Raw genomic sequence first — 24172 nt, forward strand, 5'->3', positions numbered from 1 at the left:
ACATGGTCCCCACCCTCAGGGGACCTCCACGGGTTCCCGACTGATCATGGCCTGGGTTCTTTTTCCAGGTTCTCATTTGCGGCTGGAGAACTTCATCTCCTAAGCCACTAGGTTAAGCTTCCATGGTCCACAGAACAGGTTGTAGATGAGTAGAAGTAGTAGGGCCTGCTGGGTGCTGGGTGTCTGTCCTCCATCCATTCGTCATGCTATTAGGGTGGATAATTCCTAATGACTAACTTAGAAAAAAAAAAAAATCTGTTCATGTCTTTCCCTGCAGTACATCTTAATTCCACAAACGTTGCCTAAGCATCCCCTGTGTGGCGGACATTGTACTAGGGCTGAGATGGTACAGTCCTTCCTGTGGGAGGACGGTGAGGGAGGGAGACCCGGCCCAGCAAACGTATCCCTGATGCCGCCTTGTGTGTGTGTCTCAGTGTGGGTGTCCTGGGGGGTGGGCGAGCACCCTCAGCGGTAGCCCAGTGGGTAAAGGGGCATATGGGGCGTTTGCAAGGCAGCTCTGGGTGCCAACCCCTTGGCTGGAATTTTTATTGACGTGCCCCAACTGTTGCTGAGTTCACACCTGTGTGGGTGGTTAATCATTTCCTCTCTGTTCCTTTATCGCCTGACCTTTTAACGGTCATTTCTAGTTGAGGTATGCAGAGTCAAGCAGTGTCCTGGCTTTCCTCCGCGAAGAACTAAAGAGAGATTCTTCTGTGAATGTTCTCCTTGCTCTTCTGGTCTCCCCACTCTGGATGCCCAGGGGGAGCATGACCATCCTGGTTTTTTTCTTTGTGGGGAGGAAATCCCATCAGCCGTGTTTATGTACCGTTTGCCCTGAGTTTAGGATTAGCTGCAGTTCTCGCTCCAGGGTTGTGAATGTGGGGGACTGTATGGGGAGCCTCACTACTCAGACTCTTCTCCTGGGATCTCACTAGCTGGCAAGAGGGAGGTGTGAGGGGCCCAGTGGGGGAGGGGCAGGTTCTTCAGGAAGGCCTGTGGCTCCCTGATAAATCTGGCTGCAGGTAGGATGGAAATGGGACATCATTCCTCCCCGAATGAAAGGCAGTTGGCTCCCAGTGAAGAGTTGCGTTGACTCACCTTGGTAGATGGTGACACATGGACCCCTGGAAGTGTCTGGTGGGCTGAGTATCAGATACTGAAAGTTCTGTGTTTGAGCTGAGCCCCAAGGGCACCTGAGTACAGACAGTCCAAGAAAGCAAGATAGAGGGCAAGACCCTGGTTTTTGCTTTTGAGGCACCTCTGGGGAGCTATGATCTTATCATGGGATGGCTATTTACTCATTGACTAAGCTGTTCCCTCTCCCTCTTTTGCAGAAGAGCAGTTAAGGGGTGGAAAGAAAGGAAGCTCTTTCCTGGCATTTCTAGCGGAGAGCAGAATTGTTCACTGGAGACTTAGGCCTATGTTTATACAGACTTTTGGTTATAAAATGTTGCTGTTCTCAGGGCTATATTCTGCCCGCTGAGGGGAGAGCAGGTACAGCCATCATTACTGGGTACAGTGGTCTTCCGGTGAGTCAGAATGGAGCCAGTGGCTGGAGGAAACAGAGGAGAGGGGTGGTGGCCATCCTTACTTTCTTCAAGATCCGGGGTCCCTCTGAGGCATGGGAGCCTGGCCCTGTTGTCCTGCCGGCTAAGTACGACACCTCTGCTTACAGGGGAGTATGCAGGACCCCATGGCCCCTCTCCCAGATCGCGTCTGGGCAGAGTTAATTGACAGGCCCCAGGGCAGGAGTCTACTTTGATGCCAGCCCTGACCCATACCACGGGGTGCACTTCTGCTCCCTGAGGCTATTGGACTAAGGAAACCTGACTGATGTCCAGGATAGCCCGAGTGCAGGAGTTCCTTGTTCCACAAACACACTCGGCTTCATGGCTCATCCTTGGATAATTCTGCATCTCCAAAAAGCCTTTTGATTGACTTGAACAAGGATGAACACAGGAGCTGAACAGTGAACAGGGTCACTAGAAGGGGAGTGCTGTCTATGCAGGGATCTTAGTCGTCTTTGCTCCGTAGTGTCTGTGATCATGTCTACGACATAATAGACGTAAAATAAACAGCAAATGGAATGGAATTTTGCAGCTCAGACAGTGGCTAAATAGAGTATGCTGCTTCCAGTGTTTCTCCAACCCCCGTAGCTAAGAAGAGTAGTAACAAACCCTTACCTGGTACTTTGTGCCTTTGACTTGTGTGCATAGATTTCTGTAGTAACCTTAGGAGGTTACTAGAAAGAGGAAGAAACTGAGGCAGGCTGCAGTTAAACAACCAGCTCAGAGCCATGAACTGGTAAGGCAGGAATAGAGTTGGAGCACCTCAAAGCCCTCACTGGTAAGGGCAGAGATCCGAGGGGTGGCTGCTCATCCTGGCCAATGGCGGGCATTTCTTCGGCAAGGAGGAGCCGTTGGCTGAGCTGGGCTTGTTTGTTCCAGGGTGGACTGGCCGGAGCCTGGGCAGCCTGCATTGCTGCCACCATCCTGAGCTGTTTACAGCTCCCTGGGACCGAGAAGTGTTGACTTAAAAGGAGAATGTCTGGGTTTCACCCCTGGTTCCATTGGCTCAGCTACCACAATGGATAGCACAGAAAGGTTCCACATTGGCCCCAGGTGACCTGCACACATAAAATCAGGACAGAAATGGTCCGAGTGAGAAGAAATTATGAAAAGGAAAAGAATGTATCTTTTATGAACTTTATACCCTGCCTTTTAGCAAGAAACCCAAACCACAACAAAAAAGGACTTAAGACCCAGCCAGCGAGCATACATTCAGATTGGGGTGAACGGAAACGAAGGACAGGACCATAAAATAAAGACAGGAGTTAGACTACAAAGCACTTGGCTTTGAGCCTTGTTGTAGCCACACCAGAAAAGAGGGAAACCTGCTCCTCTGTTCTAGGCTCCCTGCCTGGAGAGGCAGGAATTAGCCAGAGGGTTGGAGTACAGGGAAGTGGAGGTGAAGCTCCATTTGTAGGCTGCACCGGTGCCCTGAGAACGTCTCCTTGGAGAGGGAACAGAACGTTAGTCTTGATCACGGTGTGGTTTTCTCAGGGCTTTAGTGGATGTATAGTGAGACTTCTCATAGAGCTGAAAACACGTACTCATTCTTATTTAACATACGTTCCTGTATGCTTTGGTCTTGTGATCTTTTTGCCGTAAGCCAGGACTATTAACTTCAGCACGCGTCTGCTTTCCAAGTAGTTCACTGTGCTGTGCATGGGGCTAGAAACAGCTCACTGCCGTGTTCCCTGTGTAACTACAGTTAAGTTACCATGTCTTGGTTTCAGATCTCATTGACGTTTGCCTGCGTGGATCATCTTCTTGCGTGATATACATACCGTGTCTTTCACATACATGCAAATGTATAACCTTGTAGTTGATAAGCATCGTTACATACCTGATTATGCATGTCTAAAACACTCCCGCAAAGGGAATCATCGGTCTTTTTTCCACGCTTCATGTCGGGAACACTGAGAGCCTGGAGTAAGATGGTAACACTGGAGCCTTTTAGTCTTTTGGCCACTGAGCAATCCTCCGAGAGGGACTGATTTCGGTGGTTTGGTGTTTCTGTGTTACGTCGGCCACGTTGTAACATTTGAAGTGGTAGAAGAGTTGAGAACACGAGTCTCAAAGTGAATCTCCAGTGTCCCTCCTTATGCTGAGTGTCTACTTTGAGCTAAGAGTAGTTGTCTCCGTTCTGTGGTTTGTCCTGTGAGATGTTACAAGGAGAGGACAGGGGAATCCCATGGGACTAGTTGGCCAAGCATCCAGGGTCTGCTGGGCAACTCCTTTCTTGGGAGCCAGTCGTACCCCTGCTCTCTGAAGAGCAGAAGGAGGAGAAATGGCAGGCCTGGGAAGGGACCTGGACCCCAGGCTTCTTCCCAGTCCAGCGCCCTTCCCTTGAATGGCCTTGCCTACTCCTCTTCTCTCAGAGGCCCAGAATAGAGATCATGCACGCTGAGGTGCCTGCCTCCTGGAAGGGCACTTAGCTGTCTTGGGACTATCTCTTGGGCCATTGTCAGGTGGACACCTTGTCTGTACAGATGCTGTGCAGATATGGAGTTTGTAGCAACTACATGATACATACTTCTGGATAAAAAGCCTGAAGGGCATGAATGGGAGTCATTACCTGTTACTCCACTCCTGCCAAGAGACAGGGAGACAAGCCTGTACTTGCTCCGCCAGCCCCTCCTCTCTTCCCTTTCCTGAACCTGCTACTCTGGCTACCACCTCCCCTGGCCGCCCACCCCAGCTGCTTCTTGCCTCAGCTCCCAGAGACCTCCCTGCCAGATTCAGTGGTTTCTCCATCCACATCTTCCTTGGTCTGTGATCAGCACTTAGCACAGGTGCTCTCTCCCTCCTGCTTGATGCACCTTCTTCTTGGCCCACCCTCTCGGTTCTCCTTCTTCACCTACCACTAGGCCTCCCGGCCAGTCCCTTCCTGTCCTGATTTTAGAACACTGTTCCAGGACTCCGTCCTCTGGTCTCTCTCTTCCTCACTTCCCTAGATGATCTTTCTTGTCCTAAGGATTGAAATATGAGCTTCTCCCACCATTATGTGTCCTGTTTTGTTTTTGTTTTTGTTTTTTTTTTTGTTTTGTTTTGTTTTTTTTTCCCCGAATTTATTTATTTTCAGAAAAACAGTATTCATTATTTTTTCACCACACCCAGTGCTCCATGCAAGCTGTGCCCTCTATAATACCCACCACCTGGTACCCCAACCTCCCACCCCCCCCGCCTGTTTTGTTTTTGACCCTGTTTTACTTCTCCACTGAATATACCCCAAAGAAACTCATTAGAGAGTTTTCACCCCAAACCTGTGCCTCTAGCAGCTTCCCCCACATCAGCTAGTGGCCTCTTCATTTTTCCAGTTGTTTTGGATAGAGATTTTCCTTCACTGCTGTGTATGTTCTGCTTCTCTCCCTCTGCTTCCTAAATCTCTGGGCTTCTCTCCGTGTTTCTTGTTGACCCACAGGCCTAGGTTCTGTCGGGTCTTTCTGTCTGCTCCCTGCTGTTCCATCTGCCCCTTTCCCCCCCCCTGTGTGTCTTCTGTTCCCTTTTGAGCTCCAGTGTTTATGGTCTTGTTGTTATGTTCTGCGTTCAGCCCCGTGTCATGGCTCTGCATTTTCCTTTGATGGACTCTCTCTTGGCTTGGCTAGAGGGACCATGAATTTGCTCTGCAGAAGGCCCAATTATTAGCCTGGGAAGGACAGCCTTCATGAAGGGACACTTAAAATACTTCATTTTCTTAGGGAATGGAAGAGATTAACCATCCCATTCTCTCTGGTGCATTCCATAAATGGCACCCACAATAGAGTTCCAGGGTCTTTACCACTGACCATCAGTCACGCTCCTGAAACCTCACAATTTTCACTAGCCCCAGAGGGGTAGACTGTTCTACAATAGACTATTCCAGATCTGAGTAAGATCTCTACATTACAATAAATTTGTCAATTGATGTCTAGAGTTTAAGTTTTACCCCCAGAATTGGGTAGACCCCTTCATCTATGGCTTTAAAAGTCCTTGATATTGAAGGTGGAAAATCTCTGGATATTTTGAACCTTCTGCCTTGGCAGCAATGCGGCCACTTCCCAGGCTGTAGTAATTGATTCAATTTGCAGAAGAATCCCAGTGAACACAGCTGCTGTTTATTGAGAACTGTATCTGTATCTTGATGTTTTTCAAGAAATATTTTCACAGGCAGTTCATTCAAAATGTAAGTAGAGGTTGAAATGACTTTATAGTGGTTGCTTGGTGTGGCTATATGTAAACGCTGCCCACGGATTCCAGAACATCTGTTTAAAAATGTCCTCTGTCTCCAGTTGACCCAGTCAGCTGTTGTTAGGAAGCCGGCAACCAATCAAGCATGTGAAGAAGTGACGCCCCAGGGGCACCCACAGCCTGGGCCTGGTCAGCCTGTGGCCCTCTCTGCTTCTTGGCTGCCTCATTGCTTCTTAGCATTTGCATTCTTAAGTGGGAAGAGCGCATCAAGGCAGCTGGGGTTCAGCTTCACTACCTGTAGGCTCTCTAAGAGAACCAGGGATGAAAACTTGAAATTCCTGTATATTGATACTATCGACGCAATGCTGGGGTTCTAATGGCTCCTAATCTGAAACCTGTTGTTGTGTTTGCCAGGATGACAGCCAGCTGGGCCTGTGTCAGGTGCAGGGAAGAATCCTCTCTCGTGTGCCTGAGCAAGGGGCATTTGATGGAGGCTGGCTTGGGGTTGAGGGTTAAGGTTCTGGCTACAGAAGAGAGCAGGTCATCAAAATAAACCATAAGTTGCCAACTCAAAGGAAATGGACCAAGTATTTGGATTTAGGTTTTAAAAAGAAGTCATTTATGAAATAAAACCTAGCCTAAATCTGTATAGTTTCTAAAGCTGGGCATTGGGTTCCTACTGATAACCCCTTGGGGTTTGATTCTTTTTTTTTTTTTCTTTATTTGGGGGGGGGGTTGGTTCTTTTTAAAGTTATATAGGGTTGTTACCACTGTGGCTTCTTAACTTATGGGGAAATTGAAATAGAGTGGCCAAAGGGACTTACATAGGATCCTGGTGTTGGAGTTCGGCCCAGATGCCAAGTCTTCTAGTATGTGGGGAGACGGAATTCTCCCTGAGGAATTCTTGCCCTGAGGAGCATTTGGAGGGCATTCATGCTTCTTGCTGTCCCTATGAGCTGTGGAGAGCTGGGGCACTGAGGCTGCCAACAGAAGGATCTTTAGGAGGTAGCTGTGGTGCCCAAGGCTCTCTAACTCTCATCCCCTGCTGGAAACCCAACATAGGGAGCACCATTGAGAAGGAGTCTTGGTGAACTTTCAGGAATCATTCCTCCTCAGAAGTTCTACTTACCACTCTGTGGTAATATGGAGACTATTTTAAACTTTTCAAAATCTTTTAATTTATGTTCTTATCCAAAGCATTCTCTTTAATTGCTATTTGATTGTTTCGATTGTTTAAAGCTGATTTATAGTCTAGCAGTTTTTTCTGCTAGACCGTTTTGAATATCACCGTTTGTCTCTTTGTGTTTTCCAGACATTCTAAGTGAGAACCTACAAATCCTCTAGGAAAATGGTGGCCCTGTCCTTAAAGATTTGTGTCCGCCACTGCAATGTGGTGAAGACCATGCAGTTTGAACCGTCCACAGCCGTGTACGATGCATGTCGAGTCATTCGGGAACGGGTACCCGAGGCACAAACTGGGCAAGGTAGGCCATTGCTCCGTGACTGGCTTCTTGAAATATGATTGTATGTTCTTTGCTTAGCACCTAAAGAAACAGACGCTCTGAGTGGTACCCAAGCCCACTAGTGTGTATGTTTCAAATGAAAAGTCTTCCTAGCCTGGATGTAGGTATTTATGTCCCAAGTGAGCCTTGTGCTGACAATGGCCTCGGCTGCCACTGAGTCATCATTGTCATACCCATCGTCATGACCTTTCCATACATCAGAATTACCCTCTACAGTTTACAAGTCACTTTTTGATATGTCATCTCATTTGCCCTATAAAATGCAAATGAAGCCACTCTGACAGTTCCTGCATTTGAATAACCTGAGCCCTCTTTTCCATATACGCAGCCCGAAGAAGGTTGGAACTGCCATCAGGATGCAGGGCAAGCCTTATATTTCAGTTACTTGGAAGGGGCTTCATAAACTTGATCTCGAGCCCTAAAGGGGGTGGGGAGCATCCATGAATCTATGTTGTGTTTCCTGTTGGTTTAAGCCATTGACCACAATTGATCTACCTGTTCATAGAACTTTTATTTTCCATTGCCCTTTCTCTTCTCTCTACATTTCCTTCCTTTCTTTAGTGTTTGATCGGCACTTGGGAAATTGGGGTTTCTTCCAAATGAAGAAGTCTTTGCTGTGAAAATGGGCTGCAACTTAACTTAAAAATGGGAAGCGTGAGGATCAAATATTCAAAGATAATTAGAGATAGACATTGATCTTCTCAAAAAGATGTCGTCCCAAAACTGCAAAGCTTTTGGTCTAAAAGTATTATTGATATTATTTAAAACACTGTTATTTCTTCATTACCCAAAAACAAAAGTAAAGTTATCCTACATCCCCAACCTTACTCCAAATTTGGGTTGTCCAATCATTTCTGGCATTTTCTTCTACTGTTTTTCTCTCAGATTAAAAAAAAAAATTTCTGGGTTGGATTGCTATTTAACTCTGGTGAAGATTAAAACCTTTCTAGATTTTGAAGTTGTTTTTCTAAAAAACAACAGGAGCTCAGACACTCACCTGGGTCTCTGGGGTTACCTTGTCTTGTTCAGCAAGACAGAAGTCTTTATTGTAGTTATCTATTTATAATCTTTAAAGATGTATTTAAGTAATCTCTGCGTCCAACATGGGGCTCGAATTCATGACCCCGAGATCAAGAGTTGCATGCTCAACTGACTGAGCCTGCTGGGTGCCCAAGATAGAAATCTTTAGACAGGAACAGGAAATGATACTGCTTTCTTTCTGCCACCATGCCTTGTCCTTCCTAATCAGATTAAGGGATTTCTGTGGAGAACACAGAGTTTTATTTTCCAACTATATTCATAATTTATGGGGTGGGGGACAGAGGCTTCATCTCTCTGGGCCCCCATGCTTACCTTTTGTAATGCTGTTTTGGGATGATGGAAGGGTTATTCTAAGTGTAAAGACTCCATTGACCCCTCTTGGCCTAAGTGGCCTTGGGCTTAAATGGTCACTTCCTTAGTTTCTCCATGGTCCCTCTTGTCCTTCTTCATGGCTTCTCTGCCAGATTTTTATTATAGTAAGTGATAGGGAAAAAAGCCCATTTCAGAAATTAGAAATTTGGACTGTTCTGTTCTCAGTGTTTCTCTAAAGTGTAGACACAGTTGCTGCCCACTGGTTTTAAGAATCGAGAACCTTTCCTGTGGGTGTTGATGTTACAGCTCTGGCCTCATTCCTCCTCTTCTGCTTTAGCCCCTTGGCTTGTTTGTGTTGTCAAAACGAAACCTGTCTGGTGCAGGCGAATGCTCCCATCCTGCCAAGTCGGCAGACTCAGGTTTGGAAGTCAGTGATGGCTTCAGCGGCTCTCTGTCTTTTACCCTCTCTTCTGTTTATCTCCCAGCTTCTGATTATGGGCTGTTTCTCTCGGATGAAGACCCCAGGAAAGGAATTTGGCTGGAAGCAGGCCGAACACTGGATTACTACATGTTGCGAAATGGGGTATGTTGTAGATGTCGTTTTTGTTCCTGTTTTTGTTTTGTTGCTTTGTCTGTGGGCCTTCTCTAGAAGCCAACATACTCTTTCGCCTCAAAGAAGGGAGACCCAACTGTCTGTTTTGCTCCAGGGGGAACTTATTCCTAGTTTTGTCGTAGTTGACTTTGTAAGGGCTGCCCAGGTAGTAATAGGAAATACTGGCGCTCCAAATTCTTGAAACTCCACAGAGTAATTAAAGGGGCTTGGGGTTAGCGTACTCGGCTTTTTACACATGCCATGGTTGTGCTTGGTAGCTAGGGAATAAGGCGTAGCGTCCTTCTGTAAGGATATAGGAAGTATCCTGGTGACTGATGATAAAAAGTAAGGGTAGATTGGAGGGAAAACAAAAAGATCCTAGAGGTAGTCAGAGATCGAATATTATTCAGTTTTGTGTTTTAGAAGAAATTCCATATGAGATCAAAGCATGATAACAATCAGCGACAACAAAAAAATGGCTTTGTTTGGAATTACAGGTGTTGAGTAAAAAAACGTTATGTATTCTGTTCAGCTGAACCTCAAAGGTACTGGGCTTTAGTGTGTGGAGTGCACATATCCGATTGATCAATAATCCTTCAGGTGAGAGTGAACTATGCAGTACCAATTAATTTTCCATTTGTAAATCTATTGTTAAATGTAGTTAAAAAAAAATCTATTTACAAGTAACCTCCAAACCTACTACCCCTGTTTGATCTTGCCATTGCTGCAAAAACCACTTTGTGGCATCCCACCACTCTAAAGAATTAAGGGGGTATTATTTATTCCTTTGTGACATCTATATTAAAAATTGCTTGCAACCATAAGATAATTGGAGAAGCACACTACTGTCTTTTTCAGAGGTAAGTAGGATTTTCCTTCCACTAATTCTCCTCAAAGCAAATCATCCACAGACCTTCAGGAAGGCATAAGGTACTTTTAAGTTTACAGAGGTTAGTTTTCAGGAATTGTAAGCTATAAACAGTACTTGCTGGGGGGCAGTTTCACCATCAGATTTTAAGAAAGCTTGTTGGAAGCAATTATTTTGCACTTGGGTTTCTGTTGTAGTAACCAAAATCTCATGAAAACTGAAGGAGGAAATCAGCGTGGTAGGGCAAATGCATTTTTTTAAAGAAAAGTGTCCAGATTGGTTACCTGATTGAACAAGTCAGTGAAAAGTTTGTGGGGTTTTGCTCTAGGATATTTTGGAATATAAAAAGAAACAGAGACCTCAGAAAATCCGGATGCTGGATGGATCCGTGAAAACCGTCATGGTGGACGACTCCAAGACCGTTGGGGAACTCCTGGTTACTATTTGCAGCAGGATAGGTGAGCATTCCCGTGCCGAGGTTCCAGTTTTCATTTTGTTCATTACGCACCTGTTCTTTTTTTCACCCCCATTTGGTGACCTGCCAATCCCAAATGTGTCCTAGCCACTGATTTCTGTCCAAACCTAAGACAGGGTTGCTATTCCCTCGATAGTACAAACCCACTAACAGGCATTGTAAACACACAAAGCTCCACTGAGTCAAAATTGAGAGATTTTATTTCCCTTTCAAAAGCCAAAGGAATTTTTTTTTTAAGATTTTATTTACTTATTTGCTTTAGAGAGAGAGCATGCATGCACAGTCACGTGAGAGCAAGCACGATGAGCAGGGGAGGAGCAGAGGGACAGAGAAAGGCTCAAGCAGACCCCCCACTGAGTGTGGAGCCTGAGGCAGGGCTGGAGCTCAGGACCCTGAGATCATGACCTTAGCCAAAATGACGAGTCACCACCCAGGCGCACCCCACAAAGGAATTTTTTAATTGAAAATATGTTTGGAATCCTGTAATTCAGTTTCCTGTGTGTGGCTGTCCAAGTACCAGTGACATCCACTATTTCCTTGAAGACTGATAGGGACAGGCTGTGCAGTAGATTGCTACACAGCTTTTCTTCTTGTATCTTCTGTTCATATCCTCTGAGAACAAGCCTGTCTCCTTTCTGCCTGACGCCCTTCAAATGTTTGGAGAGAATATCCTGGCCTCTCTTAGTCTTCTGTCCATGTGAGGGAAGACCACTTGCCTCAACCACTTCTGCTTTGACCCTGTCTTGCCTTGTTCTGCATGATCTCTACTCTGTGCTTGTTTCTCGAAAATTAGGAGAATTGAATGTGACATTTTAAACATGGCTTAGTTTAGCTGAGAAACCCTGTTTTTGGCCAGAGTTATTGGATGTGTGCTCCCTCGGTGGCCCCCTGACCCTCACCTTTGTAAAGCCTCTTTCCATCCTGTGCTACCAGGGACCCGTGGAGTATCACTGCCCCACCCCCCCACTGGAAGGAGAGACAGCAGCAGCATCACTGGTCATCATAACGTAATTTATATTTTTAGGAATAACGAATTATGAAGAGTATTCTTTAATCCAAGAAACGATTGAAGAAAAGAAAGAGGAAGGGACAGGGACACTAAAAAAGGACAGGACGCTATTGCGAGACGAGAGGAAGATGGAGAAGCTGAAGGCCAAGCTCCACACGGATGATGACCGTGAGTGTCAGAAGGGAGGGCGGGCGGGGTGCAGGTGTGGCCGGACCTCACTCCCCTCCCTTCACCTACATGAACCCTGGGCAGGAGTTTTCGGTTGGCTGTTGGTCTATGGCACTAAAAGACTTTAAGACAAAAAACAAACCATAGTCCTATTTCATACTGAAAAAAAGTAATCTCTTAATGTCAATAGTCAAATAATGTTTGCATTGTCTTCTAAAAAGCTAGTAATCATTTAAACTAGGGTCCAAATAAGGTTGGATGATGTGATGCTTAACTGTTTTTGTCTTAGATTTCCCCTCCATCTCTCCCCCTACCTCCCCCCTTGGAATTTCTGGGAAGAAGAAATAGATTGTTATTTGTATGGAGTTTTCTATAGTCTGGATTTTGTTGATGGTGGTGTCCTCTAGCTCTGTCTCTTTTAATTCCTGAGATCTGGAAACTTGCTCAGATTCATGTGTATGTGTCTATTTTTTAAGTAAAGACTCCTCCTTATGAGGTCTTATGTACTTCTGTCAGAGAGTTGTGTTTGGTTATCTCTTTTTTTGTGATGTTAACAGCCATCAATGTTCATTGCCTAGATCTGTTGTTTCCCTAGAGGTTATAAAATGCCAATTATAGGAAAGTCCCCTTCTGTGACCACACAGTTAATATTTGAAAGAGCCCTTATCTACACCCCATGTGTCACCAAAGTACGCCATGTGCATTCGGTTGCCCAACGTCCCCCACCCCTTCAAGGATCTTACTTCATCCCTGGTTATAAAGACCTTCCCAGACTCTTTCTTTCATTGTTTTTGCTGCTGCATTGGAAAGATGTCATCATTGTCATTATGTTTATTGATCTTTGGTGAGGCTTTCATTTCCTCTGACCCTTTCTTCATTTTTTTTCCCTCTCTGCCTCATTTGATTTCCAGTTACATACTTCTTTCCAAGTGAGACAATGGTAGACAAATCGCAAGGATTTTTATAATGTGCATGATACTCTCCCAGGTACCATGGGAGATGAGATCACTCCCACAAACTCCCTGTGCTGAAGTTGCTTAGAACCCAGTGAGGCTTGTAATACTTACTTACACACAATGTGTGTGCTAAACCCAGGGAGGAGTGTGGGAATGTAGAGCTATGGAAAGGGTAGAGGGGCGCTGCATTCCCATGCACCCAGGTAACAGGTGAGCGTTTTCCGAGTGAGATCCAGGCTGGGCCACAGGCAGGGCTCTACCATCCCTGATCCCTTAGTGTCCTGTCTTACTCTCCCCAACCCCCACTGCCCCCGCCAACCAATTACTTTTATTTTCCTTCTCTTTTCAGCTTACAGGTGAAGGTAACTCATTGTGCTGAGTTTATACATTATTTCACTTAATGCAACTGAACTTAAAGGGAACTTAAAGGAAAATGCTAACTTCGTTGTCTTGACATAAAGCATTGATTTTTATTACTCCTCCCACCATGTTATAAATTGACTGTGGGGTTCTAACAAACTTCAGGAATGCCTGGGAATTTTCTCTCAGTTGTTTTTTGGTGGGTCCCATGGTACACGATGGTATGTATGAAATAATTTTGCAAAGTCAAAAAGCACAGTTCTGATATAAGTAACTAACTGAATATCAGCATTCCAGAAATCCGCTTCTCTTTTGATAAATCCCTTCAAACAAGAGGAAGAATGAATACAATTCTTTCATCTGTCTTGTTGTGTTGCAGTAAATTGGCTGGATCACAGCCGAACATTCAGAGAACAAGGCGTAGATGAACACGAAACATTGCTACTTAGACGGAAGTTTTTCTACTCAGATCAGAATGTGGACTCGAGAGACCCCGTGCAGCTGAACTTGCTTTATGTTCAGGTACAGTATTTAATGCTCACGGAGGGTGGTGAGAAGTCAGGAAGCTCTGGGCAGTGGCTTGCAGTGAGCTGGAGCTCAGCTCAGGCTTGCATGGTGTCTTCGATGCACAGTTTCCAGGGGGCGCTGTTGAGGGACTCCTCACGAGTTTGGTTGTGGTGCATGCAGCTCAACGTTCGGCAAAGAAAGGAGTGTCTTTCTTTGGCTTCCCAGATTGGGACCTGGTGGCCTGTACTATCTCCTTGCCTGACACAGAGCCAATTAATGGGCTCACCGCTGCACTAAACCTCTCTTAGCTAATGTCCTAGGATGCAAGTGAATATTGGTCAGAAAATCCATATTTCTCATTTCCTGAAAGAGTTTCTTCATAACCCTTTATGTCTTCACCATTAACCTGTTGTTGAAACTCAGACAAGTCATTTAACTTTCCAGAGTTTATAGTTTCCCAATATGTAAGAAGTAGGCATCACACCAGATGGGCCCCAGTCTTTTTCTTTTTTCAGCTCAAGAAAATCCTGATCCTATCGTCTTTGATCCTTTCCTTCCCTCCCTTCCTTTCCTCTCCTATTTACCTCTTAGAAATCGGCTCTTAGAAATAATGCAGGGGTCAGCCAAATGCCGCCCCGGCATCGCCTGTGTTTGTAAATAAAGTTTTATTGGAACACAACTCATTCGTATGCATGAATGAAAAGGTTTGTTAGGTAAACCTTTTCCATATCATGTAACTGTTTACTTACTGTCTGTGACTTTTCTCATGTTTTGGTGGCAGAGTTCAGTTGTGACAGAGACCACATGACCCACAAAGTCTAATATGTTTACTCTCTGGCCTTTGATGGTAAAAGTTTGCTAACCCCTGAGCTGGTGGTTATAAGAATGATGTGGAAGGAAGGGAGGTAGCCAGGCACTAAGAACATGCTTGTTGGATGAAGGCTTAAAGCCAAGGCTTAGAGTATCTGCTGGAGAGTAGTCTGGGGGGTCATTGAACTAGATAAAGAAAAGAAGGATAGATAGCAACAGCACTGGTGGATCGGGAACTGGGAGAAGGACTTCAGACACAGTGAGTTCCTGATTCTAACACTACGTTTTGCCCATTTCCCTTAAATGGCTAAAGTATTGAGTTACTGTCTGTTCGTCTCTTCCCCTCCCAGCACCTTACATTGCATTGGCCTTTATCTTGGAATGGGGATTGGGTTGATTTTACCTCTAGGAAATTTTTCTGTTAGCTTTAATGATTTAGGGACATATAAAGTTTTGGGGAGTCCTAAGGATTTCCCTTTACCTCTTACTTTTTCAGGATCACTTCTACCTTCCTAGATGTTGAAGCTTTAGTTTTAATACTCTGGGTACTGCTGACTTTTTCTGTCTATAGGCAGTTTGGGGAAAGGACTTATTTTCCTTCTGCCTTTTTCCTACTGTGCAACAGTCACCTACAGTGTCCTGAGTGTGTCCCCTTTGGCTGGCACTCTCCCCTTGCCCTGAAGAGAGAGTGTGTGCTCAGACACAGGATGTATCCTTGTGTGGTTCCCCCAAGCTCCTGATGCTTTTTGCTTCCTCTTGTGTTTCAGGCTCGGGATGATATCCTGAATGGCTCCCACCCTGTCTCCTTTGAAAAAGCTTGTGAGTTTGGAGGATTTCAAGCCCAGATACAATTTGGACCTCATGTGGAACATAAACACAAACCTGGATTCTTAGAGTAAGTAACCTTTTGGGTTGTTTCCTCTTTTCCACTCTCCTGTTCTTTTCATGATTTTTGAGCCAGCTACGTAAAATACATATCCTAGTTGCAATCACTTGTGAGGTTGTTAGCTTTGCCTCAGTTGAGTATATGATCAGATTTATGGACCTTGAAGAAAGCAAAGGGGCCTGGAAATTCAATGTTGGAATGGCTGCGACAGTTACTGCTCCAAGTTCTGACAGAAGGTGATTCCATGGAGACCACAGAATTTATAGCACTCTGCCAAAACCTTGTCTGATCTGTCTTGGGATATCTCTGGAGTTGAAGAACTCAGAATCTCCTTCTTCTGAAATCTCTTCCCATTAGGATGTTCCTTCTTCATATTAGGCCAGATTTTATCATCTTTAATTTCTTTTCAAGACTCTCCTATATTAGAACAAAAGAACATAAAAGAGCTTCATGTTCCTTATTACAATCTTAGGAATTCTTCATTGCTCTGAAAGGGTGGGGTACCCATTAAGTCCTTCGCTCTTTCTTATATCTGGTCTCTGGTTCTCTTGCAGAAAATGACGGGGTGTTTTGAGGGAGGGCTCAGTTCTTGGAAATTTAAGAGAAAGCAACCCTACAGATACATCATGGCCTCACAGAACATGGGCGTTAGGGCTGGATTTTCTAGAAATATGCACCAGGACAGGCCCAGCCACACACAGGCTGCTTTTGTTTGGGGTGATCTTGTCCCCTGTTTTGATCAGCTCTTCCAAGAGTTTTGTGTCTTTCTTCCCCTGGTAACATTGCTTTACCTGTTTCTCCCGACTTTTCTCTCTTCTGCTTCCTCTTAGGGCAGATGAAACATTTGCCTGATCCCCCTCCTCGCCACCCCACCTGACACCAGCAGACACGCAGTGTCTTGCCATGCTTGGTATCCTGCTGTGACCTAGAGTGTAACTTGTAGAAGAAGCTTTGGTAGTGGGACTGAGCTGAATGCCAGCTGGGAGCTGACATCACTTTTCTGTAGAATATGCCAACATGAGATGTGTTGAGTAGGGCACTGACTGCCTTGTGTCCAAGTGTATTGAGGGGAGAGGATATCATAAGTGCTTTACAGGGCCCTTGACTCCACTTTCGCTTTGGATGGAAAGTAATCGGGACCAGCATAGGCCCTAGAGTAAGAAAAAAACCTGACCTCTTTCCTGGTAGCAGAGGTGCTTGGCCAACATGGTGATGGTTCTAAACTGAGTGGTTACCCAAAAACCCTCTAGCCTTGGGCTTAATGAATCTGAAGGAGTCTTTCCAAAACTGATACTTTGGCCTACAGGATACTGTGCAGTGACCTTGTGTCTGAGAACACATGTTCTGTCACTGACTTTGTTCTGCATTCTACACGTAAGTCATATCCTCGGGCCCATCTCTTCCCAATCAGTCTGGCTTCCTTCCTGCAGGAACTGTGGGAACTTTATCTTTCTCTGTCCTGTGACATCCCAGATGGCTGACTTGCGTGGGGATTCCAGACAGTATCAGAGCATTGGTATTGCTCTTACAGAATCTGCTGCAGTTTGGGGGCCTAGGTCATGCTGCATACCTACGCCGCACTACAGATGCCCCTTGTCTTAATCCGTGGTAGCCAGCCCAGGTTACGCAATCGTACTCAGTCAGTTTCCTTTTTTCTGAGATTATAGTAGGAAGCTCATGGCTCTAGTGGTATATGCATCCTTACTCAGATTGCAAATTAAAAGAAGCTTATTATGCCTTGTGGCAATTATTTTTCCTTATGAACTTGATTTACTTTTTAATTAGACTAAATCTAGTCTAGGTAATGAGGCATTTTCATTTTCTGTAGATGTTTAATTGTATACCTTATTGCGTCTATCGTACAGGTAAAACTTCCTGAGGATATTCATATCCTCTTAATTAAAACAAAACGACGGGGTCACATTTCCCTGACTGCATGTTGGAAATTCAGAGTCTGTTCAGGGATAGTATGGTAGAGCTGTCCCTGGTGACTGGCTGGGCTGTGTTTGTCTGTCCTCGTTGTACCCACCCCCCACCTCGCTTTCCTATGTACTCTCCGCTGGAACGAATTCAGAGTTGAAAGAAAAAAAGAAGTAGGGAGGTTAGACTCATCACAGAACCAGGCCAAAACATCATACACATAGCTTCTGGAGGTGCATATGCGAGTATTTTCTTTGACGTTTTTTGAAAATTTGTACAGCCTTTATGCTGTAAGTCTGCCTACTGTGTACATTTCTGTGAGGTCTTCCACACCCTTCTACAGACCCTTTAATGGTTTCTGGAGTCAGTGCCACCTGGGTGAAAGGATTTATCTAGAACAGTGAAAATTAGAGACCAGGGAAGATTTTCAGAGTTTTCAGAGATTTGAGTATTCTTAACTCTCCACTGTCAGCTCTGTGTATGGAGAAAACAGGTGTGATAGAGACAGAAATAGAGCACAGAACCAGGGAGAGTTGGAAGCCAGAAAATAGCCAGTTCTCCCAAATCTAGTCCGATGTGCTTTATCTACATGACGCTTTCCTTCAGGTCCTCTGCAAAAGAGTCCCAGAAAGGGGATATTTCATCGGAGCACGAAATACACACAGCACAGTCCAATAATCAAAGATATACTTGATGCTTTTCTATGTTAAGAAAATGCTTGCAGAAAAAAATCCCACCTGGTGTTCTTGAACTCTGTGGAGATGTCATATATATGTTCTCTTGTCAGGTACAGGGAAGATACAAGAGTATACACTGATTCCTTGCTGGTTTTGAGACTATAGTCTATTTGGCAAATCCACATGAAATTGTTATTAGGCAGAGGTGAAACTTGACTCTGATTTTAATAAGGTCTAACCTTTAACTATGGTTTGAATGCAGGGTAGTCTATTTAGGGTTCCCAAAGTTGCAGTGCAGGCTCTGGAGACTGCTCTGAATTATTTTAAGGAAGGGGGCAAAGGTTTGATACAAGAAGCAACATTGATCAAAGAATTCAGCAAAATAGAAGGTACATGTGAAGAACCTCAAAATAGCAGCAACAATGAAACGCTTGAAATAGGGACTAACTGCAGGTCCCTTAAAAACATGGTGGGAAACTTAAAAAAGTGATCAAAGTCTTCTATGGATCTTACCATTATCAAAGAAGATTAGATGCACTGATCAACTTTAGACCTTAAGTATACACGATAAAACTGAGGACTGCTTCAGGCAATGGGTATAAAGTGTTCACTGTAGAATTCTTTCAACCTTTTGTGTGTTTGAGATTTTTCAGAGTCAAATATGGGGGAAAGATTGGCACCTTAAAAAAACAGAAGTAGATTGTGTAACTTCCAAACCGGTGCTGGGGAGAAGGAGTGGAGAGGATATTAAAACAATGTGATGTATACAATAGGAGTTGAGCAGGGTGGATTGTGGAAACAAAGCCAGAAGACATATGGTGCATAGAATGTACAAATAAGAGAAGGACTTCTGAATATTAGGCATTATAGCAAATAAAAGTAAATCCAACTTTTCTTTTTAACATTTTGAGAGAGAGGGAAAGAGTGTGCATGGACCATGAGTGGAGCAGAGGGAGAGGGAGAAGCAGGCTCCCCACCGAGCAGGGAGCCTGATAAGGGACTTGGCCCCAGGACCCTGGGATCATGACCTGAGCTGAAGGCAGAGGCTTAACCAACTGAGCCACCCAAGAGCCCCTAAATCCATCTATTAATAAAGGTTCTCATATTGTCCAGCTCTATATTATTTCTAAAAGACATCCTTACATTTTAAGGGCAGAGAAAATTTTAAAGTAAAGACATGTAGAAAATGATGTCACAGGAAACTAGTTAAAACTGGAGAAGCTGGGGCGCCTGGGTGGCTCAGTGGGTTAGGCCGCAGCCTTTGGCTCGGGTCATGATCCCGGGATCCTGGGATCGAGCCCCGCATCGGGCTCTCTGCTCAGCAGAGAGCTTCCTCTGCTTCCTCCTCTCTCTCTGCCTGCCTCTCTGCCTACTTGTGATCTCTCTCTGTCAAATAAGTAAATAAAATCTTTAAAAAAAAAAAAAAAACTGGAGAAGCTGTATTTAATGTCACACAAAATAGGCTGTAAGACAAAGAAAACCTAAGTAGAAACAGAGAAGATCATCATAAAAATAGAATGACTAATCTGCCGGGATGATAAATTATGAACCTGTGTGCATCTGATATTACTTCAAAATATTTAAAGGAAAGATACAGTGTAAGGAGAATTTCAAATAGGCAGTTTTAGTGGAATAGCATACTTTCCTCAGTGATAAGTAGTACAAGATGAAAATAAAATATTTTAGTCAATAGAAAGTAATGAAATAGAAATCATACACTCAACACAAACCAAAGCTGATGCTTTGGTAAAATTAATATGTAAATCTCTGATAAGTTTGATCGAGAAAAAAGCAGAAGTAAAAAAAGGCAAAAAATAAACAGAGGTAATGAAAACGGGGCACAACTTCAGATAAAGAGATTGAAATGAAAGCTTGAAGCCAAAAAATTTGAAAATAGTCACGAAATGGGTGATGAGAAAATCTGAGATCTCTAATCTTGAAAGAAATTGCCTTATCAATTTAAAATAAACCCCACAAAACAACAAATGAAAATAGGCCCCACTTATTTTAGAGAATAGAAAGAAAGAAAATTAGAAAAACCTCCTCACCTTAATTTGGAACTAGCAGAATCGAATACCAAAACTGAATATAGACCATGGAAAACATTTAACTGAATAGAGATGCCCTCCCCAAAGTTAATAAAGCACTAACAGTCCAACATGATGGGTGTTTAGATGTAACTGCGGGTTACAGCTGGTTTCTTCTAGGGATGTGACATTTATGGAACAATTTATGGGATGCCTTGTGGGCAGATCCCTTGTGGGGATGGAGCAATATAAAAAGGAAACATTTCTGCCCTCGTGGAACCTCCATTCTAGTGCAGAGAGGCAGATAATAAGTAAAATACAACATAAGGAAAGAAAAAAGATGAATAATGGCAAGATTAGAAAACTGGAAGTATCACTATTTGCAGGTGATAGGATTATAGGCATACAGAATCCACTCAATGTACAGAGAATCTTCTCAAAGCTAGTAAGAGTAAGGTCCCTGGAAAAAAGATAAATATAGAACTGCTTATTGCCACCTAGGTCTGAACAATAGTATCAGACTCACCTACAGGACTGGAAAATAAAAAATATATATTTTTAAAAATATAAAATAAAAATATATGGCAATATTTTCTATTATAAAAATAGTATTTTAGGGCGCCTGGGTGGCTCAGTGGGTTAAGCCGCTGCCTTCGGCTCAAGTCATGATCTCAGGGTCCTGGGATCGAGTTCCACATCGGGTTCTCTGCTCAGCAGGGATCCTGCTTCCCTCTCTCTCCCTCTCTCTGCCTGCCTCTCTGCCTCCTTGTGATCTCTGCCTTTCAAATAAATAAATAAATAAAATCTTTAAAAAAAAAATAAAAAATAGTATTTTATATATTATAAACATAGTATAATATAAATATATGTTAAAATATAAAAATACTTTATATTATAAAATATAAAATATATATGGCAAATAGTATTCCCATACATAATCAACAAAAAGAAATGTAAGTTTAAAAAGGAGAGACCTTTTGCAACAGAAAGTATTATTTACCAATGAATAGAGGTATCTAAAAAACTCTAGGATCTAACCAATAAAATGATGAAAGTTTATAGAAGAGCATAAGTGAAGGTCTGGATAAATAGAGTGGTTTGTTACGATAATATATACAAAGGCTGAAGGTCACAAAAGCGATTCGGATTCGTCTATAAATTCAGTTCAATTCTAATCAAAATCCCACATATCAAGTAATGAGAAAAGCTAATCTTAAAAAGTATATGTACCTCTTGACCCCCTTAACTGATTTTGCTTACCCCCAAACCCATCCCCTCTATGGTAACCAGCAGTTCGTTTCCTGCATCTATGCATCTGGTTGTTTTTTGTGTGTATTTGTTTTTTTGATTCCACATATAAGTGAAATCATATGGTATTTGTCTTCTCTCTAACTTAGTTATAATACCTTAGATCCATCCATGTTGTTGCAAATAGCAAGAGTTCATTCTGTTTTTATGGCTGAATAATATTCCATTGTATACCTATACATCCCATCTGCTTGAACCATTCATCCGTCGATGGGCACTTTGGTTGCTTTTGTATCTTGGCTATGGTAAATACTGCAGTGAACTTAGAGATGCATATATCTCTTTGAATTGATATTCCTGTTTTGTTCCATTAAATACCCAGAAGAGGAATTATTGAATTGGAATAGGTGAAGGGGATTAAAGATACAAAAAATTTCAGTTGCTAAGTAAATAGGTCATGAGAATGTAATGTACAGCATAGTGAATATAGTCTGTAATACTGTAATAGCTTTGTATGGTGATAGATGTTCTTATCGTGGGGGTCATTTTATAATGTATAAAAGTACCAAATCACCATGATGTATATCTGTAGGTAAATGGATATTACATGCTAATTATACTTCAGTAAATAAAAACTTAATATGTGTATTTCTATAAAACTGTTATAAAATTAGTATGTACTAGTCAAGACTCAAGAATGACCAAGGCTAATTGAAGGACTCACACAAATACCCAGTTTCTTATAAAGCTATAGTAAATAAAATACTCTATTACTAATGCTGGGTGATAAGAGTTCTAAAGGTTGCTAAACCTCTACTAAAATGAAAATAATAGGCAAAATAGATTACCAAATTAAGAGTGAAACTCCAGAGTGTGGAAGAAGAAATTTGCGTTTGCAACGTATACTACAAAGAACAAACTAATATCCAGAAATTATTAAAAAGAAAGAAAAGGGGGTAGGGCATCTGGGTGCCTCGGTTAAGTGACTGACTCTTGATTTCAACTCAGGTCATGATCTTAGGGCTGTGAGTTCCAGTTCTGCACTGGGCCTGGAGCCTGCTTAAGATTCTCCCTCTCCCCCTCTCCACAGACCTCCCCAGGCCATGTGCTGGGTGGCAGTGTTAGCATGTTACCCCTCAAAAAAAAAAAAGAAGAAGAAAATTATCACCCAGGATAGCAACAGGCACTTTAGAAAAGAGGAAATTCAATGGACTTACAAAGATAAGGAAAAATATTCAGCCTCAGAAGTAAACCAAATGCAAAATCAATAAGGATACAGCATTTCATGTGTGTTAGTTGGGTACAGACTTAAATGTCTGAAAACATCAAAGTACTTTACAGAGGAAACAAGACATTTCAGAAAATGAATCTGTTGAATTTAAAAATACAGAGAGAAAGAGAATACATGTATAGGAAGGCAGCTATGCTCACCACTATACCACCAACGCAGAATACATGTATAGGTACAAGAAGTAGGAACGTAATCAAATGTGCAGAGAAACTACAAGAGAGTACAGTTAGGAAGAGGAAGAAAGATGGTATGGGATGTCAGCTAAATCTGTAATCTGTTTCTTTAAAAACAGGTAACAATCATAAAGCAGATTGGACAATATCTTTCCAATGCTTCCACAATTAAATTTTTAAAAACAGTTGCATGGGGCACCTGGGTGGCTCAGTTGGTTGGGCGACTGCCTTCGGCTCAGATCATGGTCCCAGAGTCCTGGGATTGAGTCCCGCTCGGGTTCCCAGTTCCATGGGGAGTCTGCTTCTCTCTCTGACCCTCTCCTCTTCTCATGCTTTCATGAGAAGTTTATAGAAGAGCATAAGTGAAGGTCTGGATAAATAGAGTGGTTTGTTACGATAATATATACAAAGGCTGAAGGTCACAAAAGCGATTCGGATTCGTCTATAAATTCAGTTCAATTCTAATCAAAATCCCACATATCAAGTAATGAGAAAAGCTAATCTTAAAAAGTATATGTACCTCTTGACCCCCTTAACTGATTTTGCTTACCCCCAAACCCATCCCCAGTGGGTTAGGCCGCAGCCTTTGAGATAAATAAATAAATAAAATCTTTATTTTATAAATAAATAAATAAATAAATAAAATAAATAAATAAATAAATAAAATCTTTACCAAGAAAAAGAAAAAAGAACAGTGGCACGGAGTTGGTGTGAGGTGATAAAAGCTTGTTTTCAGGGAGGCTGGATCTCTAACTTCTGGCAAAGACAAAATTAACAGGCCTTGGGGCTCAGACCAGCGCTTATGGCTCTGTTTGCTGCCGGGGGAGATGACCCAGTGGTTGGGTGTAGGCAGGTGGGGAGTGGCAGAGGACCGCTCTCAGCCTTGCTGACTGCGGTCCCTCGTCCTGTCGGCATGGGCCTTGGATGTATTCTACTGAGAGAACAAAGCAACCTGATCTTGGAATCTCAGTTGAAGAATTCAGAGTGGACTTGGACATTTTTCACCACAAACTCAACATAATACTCTTGTCAACAAGCAAAGCTTTTGCCACAGCAGGAGGCCTTGAGTCAGTTTTTCTCTTGGCATTTAGTCAAACTCCTATTCCTCCCTTGGAATAATGTGGCTGTAGGTCGTATTTTCAGACGAATGGAGGTGGTATTTCAGCATGTGTTTTCATCAGCTCTGCCTTTCCTCCCGTTCCTTACCGCTGCTGCCCACCAGTTTCCTCACTGTTCGCTTCTGTCCCGTGCACCTGACCGTCGAGGGCTCTCCCATCGGAGGAGACTTTGACTGTCCGATGGTGCCTTCACTATCCGCGCGAACAGTGGCCTCCTCAAGCTGGTGCCTATGTCCCTGACTGCTTTCAGACTCCAGGCATGATGGAACTGATCTAGCCTCGAGCTGGCCCTGAGCCTCTGCCTGGGTTCTTGTCCTTAGACCAGAGGGCACTGGGATTGGTTTGGGAGCCCAGAACTGCTGTGTGGCTGAGCTCCGGTCCTCAAACCCACTCCTGAGCTTCGTTCATGCCGTCTTCACTCTCCATTTCTTTCCACCCTACATGTTTCCCAGCTCGACAGAAGCTTCCTTCCTCCCACA

General features: G+C 43.4%; 1 protein-coding gene across 4 annotated transcripts in view; it reads left to right on the forward strand.

The window, feature by feature from the left end:
* The window catches only part of TLN2 (talin 2), a 428022-nt gene that overhangs the window by 218995 nt on the left and 184855 nt on the right, over positions 1-24172 (forward strand). For all 4 annotated transcript variants that reach the window (XM_044230578.1, XM_044230582.1, XM_044230581.1 and 1 more), the window contains 6 exons: positions 7045-7216; positions 9094-9191; positions 10397-10526; positions 11568-11720; positions 13416-13558; positions 15121-15248. In XM_044230578.1, coding sequence (XP_044086513.1) covers positions 7081-7216; positions 9094-9191; positions 10397-10526; positions 11568-11720; positions 13416-13558; positions 15121-15248 — 788 coding nt within the window. In that variant the 5' untranslated portion in view covers positions 7045-7080. The remainder of the gene's footprint in view (positions 1-7044; positions 7217-9093; positions 9192-10396; positions 10527-11567; positions 11721-13415; positions 13559-15120; positions 15249-24172) is intronic.

This window comes from Neovison vison, chromosome 13, assembly GCF_020171115.1.
Source record: "Neovison vison isolate M4711 chromosome 13, ASM_NN_V1, whole genome shotgun sequence".
In the NCBI taxonomy this organism is placed as follows: Eukaryota; Metazoa; Chordata; class Mammalia; order Carnivora; family Mustelidae; genus Neogale; species Neogale vison.